Below are 19,233 nucleotides of genomic sequence, written 5' to 3' on the forward strand. Positions count from 1 at the left end.
GAATAAATGTGCAGTCACCACGGGTGTCGCGGGTGAGTCCCTGGAGTGACTCAGGGATTCAGCCCATAGATAACTTCATGGCTATGGAGTATTTCAGTGACAGGGTGCAGAGCAAAATCAGCTACAGCAAAAAGGTGCTTGAGTGAAGTTGGGGAAACAGGCACACACTTCTAAGGGTCCTCTTGCTGGGGGGTCCCGTCCAGGGGCTGCAGCCATCACAGTGTGTCTCTCCGATAGGCCTCATTCTCCCTTGCAGAAAGTCTGTAGCTGCCGTTTGGCTCTGCAGAGACTGTAGTGTAACATCTCAGGCTAGTGGGGAGGCCCTTCACAGCCTCATGGTTTTCATACTTTTTGAAGATTCCTTCTTCTCCAACTTTTGCTATGGTGGAGATAGGCTATTTTCCCAAAAGCACTTACTTTGAAAGAGCAGGAGGATTAGCAGGCACTTTGAAATACTGAATTAATCCAACTTGGGCTGAAAATATCCAGAGGACTGACTCATGAAATTTCAGGTAATTGAACTTCTGGGATCCAGTAGACATGAGTTTATATGTAATATATATATATATATATATATATATATATATTCTTTCAAAGTGTTGTAGCTCAAATGTTTTCTTTCTTCTCAGTTCAAAAATCTGACTAGTGTTTGCTTGATGGGGAGAAGAGACTGGCTTATCCATCCTTAAATTTAATGCTGTAATGATGGTAGCAGAGACTTGACTTAATCCATTTGCATCCAGATAAGCCTTACTTTGTTTATATTTTTAGTGGGAAGTAGGCTTAGGAGGTGAGAGAAGATGACACTGGTTGGACACTGCTGGGGAGCTGGGGGTGGGGGTGGGTGTGCTCAGGCTGAGAGAACATCAGTAAACCTCTTCTTTTGCCCTAAAATGCCTCTGCCCTTGAACAAGTGAGCTGAAGAGGAAGGGCCTCATGCCCTGAAAGAGAATACCGAGTGACAGAGCAAGCCACGTGGAGCTTCTGTGTCAGGAAGACAGGAAATAGGGAAGCAGTTTTAAGAAGGGGGCACTGGAGACGTCACACAGTGACGGGGGGTTTGCCATAACACAAGCGACTTCTCCATGACGTGTTCCATGAACACTAGCAGATGGGGGGCTGTACCCCTGGTGCTGGGGGCTGGGGGTGGTAGCAGGAAGGGTGTGTAAATGCCTGGGTGTAAGAGCAATCTATATGAAGATACAAAGAGAAACCCAAATTGATATAAGGCAAACAGCCGTGTGGCTGGGAGGGTAACAGGCAGATGGAACTCGTATGGACCAGGTTCACCTGGAGACAAAACAATTAGCAAGAGGACAACCTCGACTTCTGTAGGCGTTGTCCTGCCTGGTCCAACCTCAGTGCTGTCTCCAATCCAGCTACTTTGTGGACATCGCTGATAATTAGTGTTAGCAATGACTCTACAGACCGAAGGACATCTTACAGATATAATGCCCATTTGGGACCTGCAGGCCACTGTCATTTGAAACCCCTTTGTTAGAGACCAGTTTCCCTTAGAACAAAGTCTATGTAGACTAGTCCACTAGGGGCTGCTAGCGTGGCCAGCACGTCTGTGTTCTGAACACTAGCATGGTGCTGCAGACAGACTTTCAAGGCCAAATTGATTATGCGGAGGTAGAACTCTGGATAAAGCATCAGGAGCAGTATTTGATACACAGTCACAAATGAAGGACTCACTGCATTTTCTCTTCCTATGACACCGATTTGTGGTGGCCTCTTTTGTTCCATTAGTAGAAGGGTTCCCCAGGCTGTTGTCATCGCCTGTGACAAAATGTCCCAGAAGAAGGAAGGCGGACACTTTGTATCACGGTGCTTTGTACTCGTGGGGCCCCACAAGAGTCCAGGGAAGTTCTTGGTTCTGATGGCCCAGGATTCCGAGCTGGCGTGCTCCATTCCATGCCGGAGCTGCGGCACTCGTGAGAGCTTGGCGTCAACGTGGCTTCTCAGCCAGTGACTTAGATGGCAATGCCCCCCGGCCATGATGAGAACACTGACAACATGCACCTCGGCAAATGCCACAAACCAAGGTGCTGCTTCTTTGGACAGCGGTTGCTAAACACTTAACCAGGATCTCCCTTTATACCCGAGTCTACCTTGCATTCCACTTACATGTATTCCTATCTTGCTGCTGTAGAAATGGGAAGCAAAAAAAAAAAAAAAAAAAGTGGCAAATTACTTTCTAGTTTCCTCTCAGAAATTCTTGGCTTTTTAAAGCCAAGTTATCAAAGAAAACATGGAATTTTTAAATCATCAGTTCTCTGTCTTGAGACATACGAGTCTTTTTTATTTATTTGAAAGACAGCGACCTTTTTTTTTTTTTAGAATTATTTATTTATTTGAAAGAGTTACAGAGAAGGAGAGAGGACTTCCATCCACTGGTTCAGTCCCCAGATGATCACAACAGCCAGAGCTGAGCTGATCCAAAGCCAGGAACCAGTAGCCTCTCCTGGGTCTCCCATGCAGGTGCAGGGGCCCAAGGAGTTGGGCCATCTTCTGCTGCTTTCCCAGGCCATAGCAGAGAGCTGGATTGGAAGAGGAGCGGCCGGGACTTGCACCGGCACCCAGTGCTGCAGGCTGGGGCTTTAACTCACTGTGCCACAGCGCCAGCCCCACCTGAGTCTTTCTGATTCAGAACCAGTAGCCGCACTGAAGTCCAGGTCGTGCCATCCTTTGTAGGCCTTCACACTGGACATGTTTAAAACTCGTGTGAGCGTCTGAACTGGGTGGTCTGGGGCAGTTCCTTCTCTAGCGACGTACCCTTCCAGTGACACTGAGCTCACCGCACCCTCCTTTCTGCTCTTTCTACCAGATTAGTTACTTCATCTGTAAACGTACAATTTTCTTCTATTTTAAAGACATTTACCTGTCAGTCTCTGCAATGCTCTGTATTCCTTGAAGGTAGAAGCTTTATCTTACTAATTTGTATATATCTTGTCATAAAGTAGGCTCTCGATAGCTATTACTTACGTCAGCCAATGAGTGGTTTAAAATGATTGCTTAGCATTTAAGGAGCAGTAGCTGTGATTCCTTGTGAGTGTTGGGGGAAAATTTTTAACTGCATATCAGGCAGCTTTTAAAGAAAATATGCATATATTTAACACTGTGTCCCTGGAGAAGATACGTGGAGTGCGGCTTAACACAATCAATTCTTTGCCTTCAACAGCAATTTTTGCTTGGTTTATTCTTTTCGGGAACTTTTTAGAATAAGTACCTTAGCAGGGGAAAAAAAACTAACGAGATAGACATTTAGTTCAATAGAAGATTTTTTTCCTACTGTGAAAAAGTAAATTGCAAAAAGGACTTTGTGTCAGAAAGATAATTAATAAAAACCTTTCCATGTGATGGCAAATCTGACATCTTGCCTGATGTCTGGCGGAGAAGACAGTGTTGAGAGCTGTGGGGTCAGAATAAAATGTTCCACTTCACAGCAAGGCCAAGAAGGATTTGATAATTGTTTCTAAGCAAGAAAAGGTCACCCTCTCGTTGTGAAATTGACACAACATCGGGCCTGGATGCATAGCTGTTCTCCACCCGTGAGGTCTTCGTTTACGTCTTCCTGGTTTCACGTGTAAATTTTGTCAGAAACGTGGGTAACCACGGAATGGCTCACGCTTGGACATCTTGGATGACACAGTGGCATGCATGAAACTTTCCTCTCTTCTGGGATCCTTGTGGGCTGTGATAGACGCACAGTGATTCCCTCAGTCTGTGCTTGCCCTGGCTTCCAGGATGTGTGTCTCTCCTGTGGATGACTGAGGTGAGTGTAGGTAACCACAGTCGTCCTTACCTGGGCCAGTCGCGAGTCAGACTTGGAGTCAGCAGTGTGGCTGTGGGGGCAGAGAGACGGTGAGAAACTGACAGGGGGAAGTCTCGCTTTGCCGAAGGAAGGGGGAGGTCAGTAGCTGAGGATCTGCGCAGGCAAGCTGGCAAGCCAAAGCGAACAGGTGGTGTTGAAGGAACACGGTGCTGCAGACCTGCCTTGAACGTTAGAGCTTGTTTGAAAAGAAGAGAGACAGAGATGGACAGAAAGAGCTGTCACTCCTGGTTCACTCCCCAGATACCCAGCGTGGCCAGCACTGCGCCAGGCTGGAGCCGGGGGAGGGGTGTGAAATCCACCTAGGTTTGCCCATGAGTGCTGAACCATGACCTGCTGCCTGCCAGAGCCTGGGTTGACAGGAAGCTGTAATACAGAGCTAAGAAGCTGACCCAGGTACTCCTTGGTGCTGGCATCATGACTGCTGGGTGTGAGCCAGTTAGATTGTGGTGCTTTGTCACAGCGGCAGGATGAAACTCATACGTGGGGCCTGTTTCCCTAAAATGTGAGCCTGGGATGAGAACCAGTGCCGGTGTGTGTTTGGAAGGAGACACAGGAAACTTTGTTCATTTCTCCACCCCCAACACGTAGCCCAGAGCCAGGCACATAGTGGAGGCTTCAGGTTTTGAGCAAGAGAATTTATGAAACGTGGACACCTGAGCCTCTCACATCAGAAGCTCATAGCGCCCCATCTCAGGAACGATCCTGAGATGAAAGAGAAGGCGCCGTGCCTGATGACGCGCCGGACGCTGACTCTGGCGCCTGTCGGAGGGCCCCACACTCATGGCCCCCTCTCCTCCTCTGTCCCTCCTGCCCTGAGTTTCTCCTCCACCCTCCCTCCCTCTGTTCCTCTTCTGTTTCTCCTTCTCCATCAGTTTGTTTAAATCCACTGGAAGAAAAGGATCTGTCTTCTGAGTGTGCGTGGTGGGGCCAGTGCGGTAGCAGGACGGCGTGTGCCTCCTGTGACTCCTCTAAGACACCGCTCAGCGCAGAGGTTTTAGCGTACAGTCTGGAGAGCACAAGTCCAAGGTGAGTCTGGCTGGGCAGGGGCCGAGGCTCCGGCAGGGCCGGCTGCCTTTCGGGAGTCTCCATGTGTTTGCCTGCTCCAGCTTCCACGGGCTGTGCACCTTCTCGACTCGGCTCCGTGTTCATCTTCAGAGCCAGTGATGCCGGGTCGAGTCCCCTCACACAGCAGCCTACCCTTGCTTCCATCCTCACGCCTCTTTCTCTGACGTTTTCTGCTCCATTCAGAGATCCTCTGTGGTTAGATCGAGTCTACGGGCATAGCAAAGCTAATGATTCAGTGTCAAGATTAACCGATGACCAACCTTAGCTCTCCCTTTGGCATGTGCGTAACTTGACACGACCACAGCTTGTGAGGTTCGGATGAGGACCCGTTTGGGGGACCATTATTCTGTCTGCGCTGTTGTAGTGTCTCCTTGTGGCCTCCATATCAGCTGTGGGCTGGGGATGGTCTTAGTTTCAGCCTACGGAAGAGAACACAAACCCTCTTCCAGGTCAGATAATTTGTCAAAAGTTGGAGAAATGTCCACAGAGTCAGACTTGGGGCTCAGGTTAGCTTGGATTTGTTGTGTTACACTTTTCTAGATACATACAGCTTCCCTTAAAAGCATTTGAAGGGAGGCTGTTGGGTAGCATTCAATTGGAAATAAGCTCTGGGGTGCTGGTTTCAAATTGAGTTTGAAGGCAACTGTTCTCACCAGACCCAAGTGTCCTCCGCCTTTATCTCCCCAAGAATCACGAAATCATCTCTAGGTGTCTGTTACCTTAATGGGAAAGAAAGTGGCAGGTGTTTTGTGTCCTGGGGCTACGAAACACCAGGAACATTTTAAGGAATCCAGACTCAGTGGGAATACAGGCAACACGGGGTAGCACTCGCAGGGAGGATGTCGTGTGTGTGTGTGTGTGTGTGTGCATACATGTGTGTCTTGGAATTGTGGCTTTTCTCCAAGCTTTGCCTGCAGTCGATGCGCCTTTATGAATCTTAGAGCTGTCTGTTTTTGGTCCCTGGCAGGATAAAGAATCAATCAAAATATATTGCTGTAACAGTTTTATATCCTGCGAGTGAGAGATAGTAGCTTTCTTCCCCCCACCAATCTAAGACCATTCAGACGGATTCCTGTAGACTGACTTTGACAAGAATAAACCTGAAGTGTTTTGTTGCCTGGATAAAGTAACTGTCCATCTCCACTAACTGCAGAAAGCGGGGTGAGGCTGTGAAAGGAAGGCAACAAGAGCCAGGGGACCCCAGCAAGTTCGTTTGGAAAAATGCCCTTTTGGAGCTGGCTTGAGAGAGGATGAGATTGAGGTTGTCCGGAGCCTGCTGAGATCATTATTGGTGGCAGGAAGTCTCCCACTTTTCATTTGAAGTTGCTTTGAAGACTACGTGTGATGCTTTGCTTGGGTCCCGGAATTTCTCACTGGCCACTGGGAGGCACCCATGATGTCACTGGAGTGGACGACTTGGGCAGTTTTCTCTGTGCTTAGCGTACTGAGAGTATGCCAGGCTCACTGCTATGATAGACACCTATGTCTCAGTGATGGCCCGGGTATTGTGTGGGCAGTCCTTGTTGGGTGGCACTCCTGGGCTCCGTTCTTTCCACAGTGACCGATTTCTGGATTCTTTGTATTGGGTGACATCTGGGCAGTCCTTGCTCCGTAGACAAGGTATCTCATGTGTCCTTTCAAGAGCCAGACCTAGAAGTGGGGAGAACCCTTCCACCCCCATTCTGTTGGAGAGGGTTTGGCCCCTGAAATTACTGCAGTGGAGCCCACAGCCCGAGGCAGGGTCCACGGGGGAATTCTCCACTCTCGTAGCTTATTTCTGGCATCTAAAGCTGAAACTACCGACTTGGATGGCAGAACTGTGTAAGTGAGAAGGGGCTGTTTCTATAGGACAGCTTGGAGAGGCACTTCTGTGTAACAGGATAATCTAACTCAGTGACAGACAGCTCTGCCGAAACTAACCACCTCTGCTGCCACATCCCCCTCTCGTGCTGCCAGCTGGCAACCTGCGTCCAGGAGAGAGAGAGTTCTTTGGAAGCAAGCTCCGAAGTTGGCTATGTTCTTGACTCAGTACCTGTCAGGATAAACATAAAGCCTTTCTTTTTGAGAGAGAAGGTTCTCAAAAGAGAACCAGGTGCAAAGAGAGTGACGAAAGATTTGCTGTCCAGGTCTAAGTTGAGGGCGTTGGCTCTTCTGTGGGGTTTGGGGCTCTGAGCTCCCCTGCAAAGCTTCCTACAGAAGCCTAGCACTTCTGAGTCACCCGGGGTGCCGGGGTGCTTGTCCTGTGGCTGCTGGTGAGATGCAAATGCCCCCTGATCCTTTCTGCCAGGATTCTGGCCCCTGCTGCTTCTCTGTAGGTCACCTGAGCACAGTCTGTCCACAAAATAGCTCGGTCATAGAAGCACCAGATTCATACTTCTGTACTGTTTATCAGCACCTGTATTGGAGAATGTGATGGTTTAGAATTTTTCTTTTCTTTTCTTTTTTTCTTTTCAGAGGAGATGAGCAGTTAAAACAGAAAAGGCTTTTATTGTACGAGGGGCAGAATAGGTGGTAAAGACAGTGTGGGTTCAGCCTGCCTGGGCAGAGGCCGGGGGGTTGAGGTCAGGCTTCATTCTGTTTGGGCAGTGGGCAGAGTCCCTCCTTTAGAAAAATGATTTGAAAAGTAGAGTTAGAGTGAGAGCAAGCACTACTGTCTGCTTGTTCATTCCCCCAGTGGCAGCAACAGCCAGGACAGGGCCAGGCTGAAGCCAGGAGCCGGGAGCTTCTCCTGGGTCTCCCACACGGGTACAGGGCCCAAACACGTTGGCCATCTTCGGCTGCTTTCCCAGGCCGTCAGCAGGGAGCTGGGTTGGAAGTGGAGCATCCGTTACGGTTTGGCGTAACTTGTTAGACCACAACACTGGCCCTTGGAGTCCCTTCGTAAGCTGCTTGTTGGGGAAGGGTGGTTAGCTGGATGTGCAGATGCTGTCACCTGGACCCTGATAAGTTGAGTGGGGGATGTGCGGAAAAGCTTCGTGGTGAAGTTTATGGTGCGTTGTCTTAGCAGTTTGGTATGTCTCGGGTGTGGGGCTTTGCTGGGCATTGAATGTTCCACTGGAATTTAGATTGCGCACAGTTTCATCGGGTGTGGGGTTAACTGTGCCTCAGTGGCCTAACAGGTCCTAATGGAGAATATAGTGAGTCATGTATTGATTTACGCATGATACCTAGAAATAACAATAAAGGCCCACATTGGGGCATACTGGGTAAAGCTACTGCCAACATCACATATGGGCACCGGTCTGAGACCCGGCTGCTCTATTTTTTTATCCGATTCTCTGTCAATATGCTTGGGAAAGCAATAGAGAATGGCCCAAGTGCTTGGGCCCCTGCATCTACATTGCAGACCTTGAAGATCCTGGCTTTGGCCTGGCCCAGCCCTGGCCATTGCAGCCATTTAGGAAATGAACTAGCAGGTGGACTATCTGTCTTTCCCTCTCTCTAACTCTGATTTCAAATAAATAAATAAATAAATAAAGCTTTTTTAAAAGAGAAATAATAAACATTTACTCAGCAATTACTATGTGCCATGTGCTATTGAAGGCTCTTTACAATCAACTAAATGCTCATAATGACCCGTAAGATACCATTCTTGCCTCCATTTTCCCTCTGAGAAAACTGAGCCACGGGTCCTTACTTGCCCAGGGTTGTTCTCATGACCGAATTGGTCTTTGTACTGAACTGATACAGCTCAGACTTTGAAGTATTAAATGTGAATCTGCTTTCGAAGCAGCCTTATTATTATTTTCTTATTATAGCTTTGGTGAGCTTAACATTTGCTAATTTTCATGCTTTCAAAAAGGTGTTGGTTACCTCTTGATTGGTGAGCTTATGCATCGGTGAACAAAAGAACCATATAGGGGCCAGCGCCATGGCTCACTTGGTTAAGTGTCTGCCTGCAGCACCAGCATCCCATATAGGCGCCGGGTTCTAGTCCCGGTTGCTCCTCTTCCAGTCCAGCTCTCTGTTGTGGCCCGGGAAGGCAGTGGAGGATGGCTCAAGTGCTTGGGCCCTGCACCCCCATGGGAGACCAGGAGGAAGCACCTGGCTCTTGGCTTCGGATCAGCGCAGCACTGGCTGTGGGGGCCATTTGGTGAATGAACCAACAGAAGTAAGACCTTTCTCACTGTCTCTCTCTCTCTCTGTCTCTCTCTGTCTATATCTGTCATAAATACATACATAAATAAATAAACGAATGAACGAACAAACCACATGGAAGGCCATTGTAATAGTGGTAGTAAAGACAGTGCTCATAGCATGAATTCTGGGAAGTTAGAGAAGCTTTGGGGAAAAGTTTGTCCAGGTAGCGTTTTTACAGCTGATAATGTTGGAGAAGACCTTGCCTGGTTCTGGAGTGACATCCAAGCAGTGATTATTTTTTAAAAAAGATTTATTTATTTATTTGAAAGGCAGAGTTACAGAGAGGTGGGAGCGGGGGGGGCTCTTCCATCTGCTGGTTTATTCCCCAAATTTCTGCAACGGCCAGAGTTGGGCCAATCCGAAATGAGGAGCCAGGAGCTTCTTCCGAGTCTCCCATCCAGATTCAGGGACCCAAGGACTTGGGCCATCTTCCACTGCTTTCCCAGGCCATAGTAGAGAGCTGGATCAGAAGTGGAGCAGCTGGGACTCGAACCAGTGCCCATATGGGATGCTGAAACTGCAGTTGGCGGCTTCACTGCTATGCCATGGAGCCAGCCCCCTTCAGGCAGTAGTTCTTACAACAATGAAAGGTGATGTCTCACACAGTGTCCCCAAACCTGGTGTGAGTGAAATGGAAGAGTGTGTATCCATGACAAGTTCAGACACTGACACTCTTTAGCATTCTGCTGAGAAATCAGGAGGTAGCGGCAGTAACCAGAGCACTCTGTCATTACTGACCGGAAGATGCTCAGCTTTTAAGAAGCCCTGCGCTGGTCTGGGTTATTGCAGTTTCAGAGATGAGTTGCCTGAGACCCAGAGAGGCACATGAGAACCGATGCACAACAAGGAGTGTGTTGGCTGACGGGTGAGTGTGTGGTCTCCCCGTCCCCAGCTGATTCTTGCTTAACTTTGCTGTGGAAGCAGAAGACCCCTTCACTGTATCTGTTTTCCTTGATACTCCTGGAGGAGCTTCGATTCCTGCTCCCAAGGAGACCTGCACTGAATCTTAATTTCAATTAATCATTAACGATGTTACAATTTGTTAGCATCCCTTCCCCTTCCTACACCGTGTACTGTCCTGGTCAACATTTATTGACTAATCCCGGGCAATGCTTTGATTTCTTTGTATGATTCATCTCAAGCTTTGAGCCAAGTAAAACGAGTTTGGAGTTGATGTTTTTAACTGCTGTACTATATTGCTTCTCTATAAACTCCTTAAAGTCCTAGCTGAATCCAGGAATTAAATTTGTACTTCTTGAGTGAGTGAGTGAATGAACGATCTGACTGGTTCTCACCTCATTAAGTCAGGCTCTGCACATCAGGGTGCCACATACTTGTATGTTACAAATCACTTGGATTTTGACTGGTTAAGTAGACCCAAGAATTTGCAAAGATGAAACTCTGCCTGTGGGAGTTCTCCTACCACTCCTGCCGTCCTGCGAATTAGCAGGTGGACCATGTTCTTTTTTCCCTACCCAGTTTTAGAAGAATCCTACCTAGACCCAGCCAGGGAATCAGGAGACAGGGGAAGCTGCAGGCAGCCAGCAAGGAGAACTTAACTTGCCCATGCTTTCCCTCCATCCTTGATCCCTGCCCTAAGTATCCCTTCATCTCCCTTAGCACCTGTGGTGGTTAACTGGTCTGGGATCCGAGGGCAGACTTAGCCAGTTAGAAGGCGAACATACAATTGTAGACACAGGGTGTCTGGAGGCGACCTTCGACCATTTTGCTGTTTAACTAAATTAGTATTGGCCGCTTATAGATTTTTCTATTACGAAATTGCCAGGAAATTATTCTGACTTCGGAATCCCCATTCTGGGTATGTGCCACTTGGGATGTCAGCATTGTTATTGCTTCAGAAGCAATCAGAGCCTGCTCTCAGAACAAGGGAACGCCTAGGAGCAGAGCTATGTGGATTGGAGCCACAGCATCCTTCCGCTTTGATGGAGAAAGATGGTGTCGATCAAGGTGATGGCCCTTGCCTCTCCACTCCTCTGATGTTGCTCAGGCCAGCCACGCGGTGAACCTCCTGAGATTGATTCTGCCTCCTCTTCCTTGGGGTTCAGTGCATTTTGGAGGGCTGGTATTTAGAGAGAAGCGCCATCTTCCAACCTTTTGTACACTCCTGTGAGTTTGCTGGTGGGGATGATAATGAGTTTTCTTCTACTGCCTGCATGTGGTGGTTAAGAGTTTAAGGTCTGGTATCAAAAGTTGGTTTCTTAAGAAACAGATACAAGCCGTTCGTTTGGAAGGGTGGTCTAAGGAAAATACCAACACGGGATGGGAAAATGAGTCACAACAGAGAAAGTAGCTAACGAAAGTTGACGCACAAGCCTGCTGTGTTCCAAAGCCTATGACCTGGTTTGTTTGACTGCTGGATAAAGTGTCCCAATGGTTTGCTAGGACAAAAACTAAAGCAGCAGATTTTAAATTTTCCAGTAGAAAACTTTACCATGATGCAAAGAAATTTGTGAAGTTAATGTTAATAACATGTGCATTCAGCCCTACATGTAAAATGTTATTTCAACACAAAATTAATATATATAATTATTAAATGTTTTGCATTATTCATATATCAAAATTCAATTTGGAGGTTTGACCTGCAGTTTCTCATTTTTGGACTAGCTGTGTTTCAAGTGCTCGGTAGCCGTTGGTGGCTTATGATCACCCCGTTGGAACGTGGTGAGGATCTAGTGGACTTCGGCTGCCTCTTAGAAACGACTTCCAATGGAAGAACCACATTTTCTTTATTCTTCACAGATGACAACACTCCTTTGCATGTATGAAAGTGAAGTTAGTTATAACAACTCAGGCATCATAGGAAATTGACAGTTTCTGTAATGAAATTTCACACGTAGAAACCATGGTGAGATTCTTAGCAGGTGTAAAAATCTGACAAAGTTATTTCTTTAACTGTAACTTAATGGAAACTGCTGCAGCTGTTCCCGTTTGTGCATTTTCCAAATCTCATTGCCAAAATGAATTGTTGGCAGCCACAAGAGAAGTATCAACTTACCTCTCCATTTGGGAAATGAAATTAAAACCTCCGCTCATTTCTCAAAGTCGCAAATTTGGTAAAAAGTTAGTAGGGCAAACACACAAGCTGCTATTAAAATATTGATGGCTTCTCTCTTCATTGTTTCTTTCTGTTTGTTTTTCCTTTTCAGGTGCTGCTGCTAACATCTGCTGAAGATTTGGACTGTGCTCCTGGATTTCAACAGAAGCTGTTCCATATCAACCAGCCAATCGAATTCATCAAGGACCAGTCCGTTCTCAACTGTAAGCAAAGTCATGTGAAGATGCCTGTGGCCTCTTCTCACACTGGAGTTTACCAGGGCCTTAGAAATGTGTCTCTGGGTGTGATATTTACCGAACTGTTGTCTTCTACTCGTTCTTCTTATGTCACTGTTTGACGCAGGGTGGAAGTCTTAGGTTAATGATTTGCCAGCTTAGAGGCTAATCCAGTGGAGTGTGTGTTGCTTTTTTAGTATCATTGTCAGGGAGCGTTTCCTCACTGCTTGGAGAAGAGAAGGCCATCAACCTCTGACGTGAATTCTTCACTGTAAAAGAAATGAAATCCATTTCCCCTGGGCACACCCCAAAGAGCAAAACCATCACTTTGCCATGGACGCTGTCCTTGCTGTAGTTTCTCATACGTAATATTGCATCAAATAACGATAGCAGTGCAATGTTGGCTTCTGGGAGTTTGGAGATGTAGGAATGAAAAACTCTTCTTTGGGCTAGATCAGTGGTCTTCAGAAAGTCAAAAACTACATTGGCTGTTCTGTGTGTTAAACTCAGGCTCCTTGAAGTTCTGGTTGATCACCTTAAAATGTGCATTCCTTGGATCTGTGGTTGGGATCACTTCCTGTTTTTAATGTCAGTGTAGTATTACCTTTAGTAGGACCCAGGACACACGGTTCAGTGCACTACATTCCTAGTTCAGCTCATTGGAATTTCAAATTGGTGGTAGACAAGTAACCACTTAACTGTAGAACCTTGAGCATTGTTCTTTAAAATTTTCGAGCAAAGGATAGGAGGCAACGGTACAATTTGGTCAGTTTCTCGTTTCCCTTTAAGGAGGGTGATTTCACGTTTGCCCTTACAGTCTCCAATCTGCCTTGCCTGCTAGTCACGTTCCTTCATTCCTGTTCTGTATGGAGCCAGCTTATAGAAAAGGAAAAAGTGTAGCCGGTGCCGTGGCTCACTAGGCTAATCCTCCACCTTGCGGCGCCGGCACACCGGGTTCTAGTCCCGGTTGGGGCGCCGGATTCTGTCCCGGTTGCCCCTCTTCCAGGCCAGCTCTCTGCTATGGCCAGGGAGTGCAGTGGAGGATGGCCCAAGTGCTTGGGCCCTGCACCCCATGGGAGACCAGGAAAAGCACCTGGCTCCTGCCATCGGATCAGCACAGTGCGCCGGCTGCAGCGGCGGCCGTTGGAGGGTGAACCAACGGCAAAGGAAGACCTTTCTCTCTGTGTCTCTCTCTCTCACTGTCCACTCTGCCTGTCAAAAAAAAAAAAAAAAAAAAAAAGAAAAGGAAAAAGTGCGGGGCTGATTGGATCATTCTAGATGGAGACACACTGTTAGAAGTTGAAAGGAACACACTAATGAAGATGCGATGCTGAACATCAAGGGAACTATCCAAGGTGAAGCCCACGCACATCTTGATGCAATTATGTCAATGAAATCATCTCAATAATTAGAGTCTGCAATGACAAGTGCAGGACTGGCACAACGAGTGAATTCCAATGTGTGCTTCCTGGTAATTTGATCTCTGAGTCTGACTCCTGGGTCAGGCCATCAGGAACTCTCATTTGTCTTTTGATTTTTGTATTTATCAGAATTGATATATTTCAAAAAGGACTTGATTTGCAAGAGCCATTTTTCTAGCTCTATCTCTTGCTCTGTTCCTCATGCCCCACCCCCATCATTTTTTTTTCTCCAAATGATTATCCCAAATGGCATCTATGTTAACATGCTTGGAAATGTGAAGCCACCCAGAGTATGGAAATTAATAGAGTTGGTATGCAAAGCAGGCCCATAAATGTGATTGCTTCTGTAATCTTCACGACACCAAACAGCTTTTAATTCACCGCCGAGAAGCTGGAGACAATCATACTTCGGGGGGATCTTTTTAATTTAAACTGGGCTATACTCTATGCTCCAGTATCACAGTTCTGTGTGTGTCTGTATATGTGTGTTGTGTTTTTAATCCCCCAAGTAATTAAGTGGGTTATGGTTGTTTGGTTCTGTGTAAGCTAGTAAATGCTAAATGAGACTGGGGTGATTGTCAGTGATAGCACATTCAGGAAAAGTCAGTGATAGGGGGACTGAGGACCTTGGAAGTTTGCTTTTCGTGTGTGAGTTGTTGGGTCAGCACATTCTGATTAGCTCCTCTCTCTGAAGTGCCTGTTCATATAGATTATTATGTTAAAAAAATACAAGGAGCAGAACTGGTTGGGTACTTTCATGTTTATCTCAAGCCATGAATGTAGGTTGCACAAGTATAGGCCCTGTGAATAAGAGCAGTTGTGGTTCAATGAAGAAGACGGGAGAATGCCTGGTGAATATTGTGTGGGAAGATCTAGATCTCTGAGCTGACGTTTTGCTGTCTTGCACTTGAAGAAGGAAATAACAAGTCCACAATGTTGAGAGGACTTTTGCACCTAACTAACCAGTACTCTAAGCCTCTCCCCTCCTTCTTCCTTCTCTCTGATTCTCAGCTCCACTCCTGTATTTCCTCATGATTCAACGTGAAACTGTTCCATCTCTGAAAAAACGTGATCAGTGTGACCGACCAGGAGCCCGACTAGTGAGGTGTGCTGGTAGCGTGCAGGCCCTAGGGACGACACAAGGTTGGCACTGGGATGAAAAACGGAAAGTCTCAAACAGAGCCAGAAAGCTTAAAAAGGCTTAGATAGTTGGGTTTGAATCCCGGAGATCCAGGAAATGGGTGGGGTAGGAGGGACTTGGTGATGGACACATGTCAGTTGACATCGTAGGTGACAGCAGAGGCTAAGAGAAGCCAGCTCACGTTATGTCGGGTCCCACTGATCATTTGTCCTTGACCTTTTTCACTTTGCCCTTGGAATATTTAAAAGCTGCATTTGCCAAGTGTTGTAAATCCTGGTGTTGTAGGAGGTGTAAGCCCAGACAACCCACTGGTGTCCTAGTACCGCACTGTCGTCTGAAAGGGCTGTCCCATTGCAAAGCAGACATTGTATATCTGCGCATACCCCACGCTTCAGCCAGTTCTGCGGCGAGCTTTCAGCCAGTTATAAGGGAATGTTGATTCTGTCCACGGCTTCCTGCTCCCTTTGTTCTGACGGTAATACTGCCTTTTATCCTTTTTCATCTTGCTTCTCAAGTCTCGATGACTTATCTTTTTCTGCTTTAACTGTTCCTAATGGTCACCTCCACTTCTTTTATTTCCCTAATATTTTATTCACTGTTCACTCCGACACATCTTTCCCTCAGTTGTTCTGAAGGCTTTTATTTTCTTCACATCCAAATAACTCTTTATTCTGCTCTCCTTTCCACTAACTAGACTTGCTTTCTTCTTTAAAAGGCCATTTTTCAGCAAGCTGCCAGGATCAAAACAAGGCATCCCTCCATCTCTTCTAATGGAGCCGGAGGAGCTCTTAGGCTGTCTTTCACAGCATGACGCGGAGTCTCCAGCTCAGGATAATTTAGGCAAGACTTTCTGGACTTCATCTCAGCCTTGAGAGGTGAGCTGGGAAGATGTGGTCACTTCTGGTTTCCGACGAGCAGTGCAGTGAGAAAGGGTAGCTCCCAACTCGGAGAGGAGAAATGGGTGTAAAGCCTTTGGACTCAGGGAGGAAATCTGTGAAGGATTTGTGGGGAGGAATCCCTGGCAGCCAGGACTCTCTGGAATTACCTGACAAGGCAGTCTTGCTTCGTGAAGGTTCTGGGATTCCGGGAGCTGCCATCTTGGTTCCACCAGGACTGGACAGCAGCCCTTTGTTACACCCTCCCAGCTGCAACCCAGAATGGAAAACTCTAGGCTTAGAAGCGTAGCTCACTTGGACGATGGAGCTGCCCCTAGCAGAGGAGGGAACACGTGTTCTGTGAAAGTGTAAGGCGCCGGTGCCGCGGCTCACTAGGCTAATCCTCCGCCTTGCGGCGCCGGCACACCGGGTTCTAGTCCCGGTCAGGGCGCCGGATTCTGTCCCGGTTGCCCCTCTTCCGGGCCAGCTCTCTTCTGTGGCCAGGGAGGGCAGTGGAGGATGGCCCAAGTGCTTGGGCCCTGCACCCCATGGGAGACCAGAAGAAGCACCTGGCTCCTGCCATCCGATCAGCGTGGTGTGCCAGCCGCAGCATGCCGGCCGCAGCGGCCATTGGAGGGTGAACCAACGGCAAAGGAAGACCTTTCTCTCTGTCTCTCTCACTGTCCGCTCTGTCTGTCAAAAAATAAAAAAATAAAAGAAAGTGTAAGGCTGGCTACGTTCCTCTGCCCCTCTCAGCTCAAAAGATCTTGCTGGTACGTGGCAGGATCTGTGGTCGTTGAGTTCGTGAGGAGGAATCATGGGTGTGATCATCTCTGTTGGTGGGGGATATGTCCATCCTCCAGTGTCCAGAAAAGATGACCTGCTGGCCACTGAGCTACTGTTAGGACTGTTCATTCCTTTTCTTTCCCCCGATACATTCATCTTTTGTGGGTCACTCCTCTTGGACTACACCCACACCAAAACTGCCACACCTAAGTTCACCTACAGTACAGCCTGTACAGTCACACTTAAAAGATTAAAATTATGTATGTATTTGAGAGAGACAGAAAGACACAGTTCCCATTCACTGTTTGAGTCCCCGAATGCCTCAGTGACCTTGGCCAGGCCAGGCCAACCCCAGGAGCTTGGAAATCAATGAGGCTGTCCTAGAGACGTGGAGGGATCCGGCTAACTTTATCCATCACGTGATACTTTCCAGAGTCTGCATTCTTACAAAGTCAGAATGGAGACTGGGCCTGAGACTTGAACACAGACATCCTGATTGGGATGCAGGCATCACACCCAGTGTCTTGATTGTGAGGCTGAATGGCTGCCCCCATCACACTTTTAGCAAAGAGCTTGCATTAGTCAGCATCAGCGAGGTTGCACAGTGATAGCAAACAGCCCCAGCAAGTGTGAGAAGATTACAGTTTGCTTCTCAGTTGGTTGGCGTTGATGCAGACCAGGCTGCTCTTTTGGGTGGCTCTGCTCCTCGTGGCTGCCCTCCGTGTGAGAACTTGAGGATTGAGGCCACTCACAGCTTGATCCTGCCATCTTGTGGCCTCTAGCACCCTGATGTCACCCAGCTTGCCGACAAAGGTGACAAGAGTGGGGAAGGTGCCCTGGGTGCTTCAGCAGCCTGTGTAATTCTCACATTGTATGAGCACACTTGTCACATGGCAAACCTATGTGCAAGAGAGCCCAGGAATAGTGTCAGGCCTCAGCCGTGATCTCTCGGCAGACCCCAGTAAAAACAAGTGTACCAAGTTGGATAGGGACTCCTAAGAGGGAGAGAGATGGGTCACGGAGGGACTGTGGCCTCAGGGTAACCAGGGCCTGTGCAGGACGAAAATGCTACCATTGACTTTGGCTACCATTGACCTTAGATGGCCATTGGTATTGAGAAGTAAACAGAAACAGAATAAGGATGAATTACAGGACAAAGGCAGTTTTTGGAGTAAATCAGTCCTTGTGAAAAATGCACCGAATGTCTGATGTACTCCATTTTGGTAGGAAGCCACTGATCTAAGGCGTTAGGTTGATGTCACTCTGTGCCCTGGACTTTTTTTATATTCTCAGGATGTTTCAGCACATTATTTTTTCGGGAGAGGCAGGGCTTGTTCTTGGGAGACTTCCTCATGGGGCGCTACATGTCAGTGCTGATCAGAGCGTTTCTAGGCAGTGGACCAAGGTGTGCGTTTGTTAGAAATCGTAGGCTGCAAGGCTCCCCCACGGTTCACCCGTGCAGCATCTCAGGACTTGATTGCCGACATTTGTGTGATGCTGACATCACTATGTGTCAGGGGTCTTCTTGGGCCTCACTACAACCCTTGTGGGAAATACAGTTTCCCGTGCCCATTTTACAGGTGTGTGCACCTAAGGCTGAGGTAGGCAAAGCTATTTAACAAAGGTGGTATCACTTGTAACTGCTGGCATCAAGATTTGAACCAAGATTCCAAGCTCTGGTCTCTTATCTGAAGTTCTGTGGTCTGGAATCTCTCAGTTTCTGTTGACGTTGGTGGTTGTTCATCAGGGAGATTTGCCGTTTAATTTCCCCATCGCTCTCATCAACCTGGATCTTGTGTGAGCTTTCTCTGCATATTTTTTTCTGTCCATCGCCAAGTTCATCTCTCCTCTGTAGTAAGAAAAGTAGCTCATTTTCTTTGGTTCAGATAGATCCAGTGCCGGGTTGCCAATGACCCTCCACCCACACTCCCTGGGAGTCCCTTTTCACCAAGACTTCCCTTGGCCATGAACTCCAGCCTTGGTGGCAGCCAGGTCATGCATGGAGAGCATGGAGTCGCATCAATCATATTTGTACTTAACATACATGAGTCGTGGCTTCTGAGGGTGCTTGTAATTGACTATAAATCAAATAGGGAACTTGAAAAATGAAGGCAATTAATGAAAAAGCAATGGGAGAGGTGTTTTGCATCCCAACTCGGGAAATACGTTGCCAGCGAATTAAATGTCAAAGCAAAAGCCCTTTTGACCCTGCTGAAAAGATTTCATTTGGATGGTAATAAACGGATGAACTTTGCAACCAAGCAGGTGGAGAAGGCCTGCTTCCTGCAGCTGAGGTGACACACGCTTCTGTAATGTCACGATTCTCTGTCCTCAAGAACTTTCTAAGTTCTTTTAATTTCATTGTTGTGTGATTTTTAAAAGGCAAAAGGACTATTTCCTTCCCATTTTCTGGTCTTCCTTTACGCCTCCCACTTATATTTAACCCAGAATTGGGAGACTAAGTAGCTGATGGGTCAAATCCTTGAAACTCAACTGTGCTGCGATTGGGATGGGGGTGAGCAAGCCTTAGGCTGCAGGTGGTGCGTTACTTTCACGATGCTGTGATGCGCCGTGGAAATGACTCTGGTGCCACCTCGTTCACTCACGCTGTGAAGTCCGTTAGAGCTTGCGTCAGGCGCGGGCTGCTGTTGACGCTCAGGATTCTCCTGTTTTGCA

The 19,233-nt window shown here is 47.5% G+C and overlaps 1 protein-coding gene across 4 annotated transcripts in view; it reads left to right on the forward strand.

Annotated features, from left to right (window-relative positions):
• CDH13 (cadherin 13) overlaps positions 1 to 19,233 on the forward strand; it is a 1,467,366-nt gene that overhangs the window by 663,438 nt on the left and 784,695 nt on the right. For all 4 annotated transcript variants that reach the window (XM_051847323.2, XM_051847322.2, XM_051847324.2 and 1 more), the window contains one exon: positions 12,211 to 12,322. In XM_051847323.2, coding sequence (XP_051703283.1) covers positions 12,211 to 12,322 — 112 coding nt within the window. The remainder of the gene's footprint in view (positions 1 to 12,210; positions 12,323 to 19,233) is intronic.

Source organism: Oryctolagus cuniculus, chromosome 18, assembly GCF_964237555.1.
Source record: "Oryctolagus cuniculus chromosome 18, mOryCun1.1, whole genome shotgun sequence".
NCBI lineage: Eukaryota > Metazoa > Chordata > Mammalia > Lagomorpha > Leporidae > Oryctolagus > Oryctolagus cuniculus.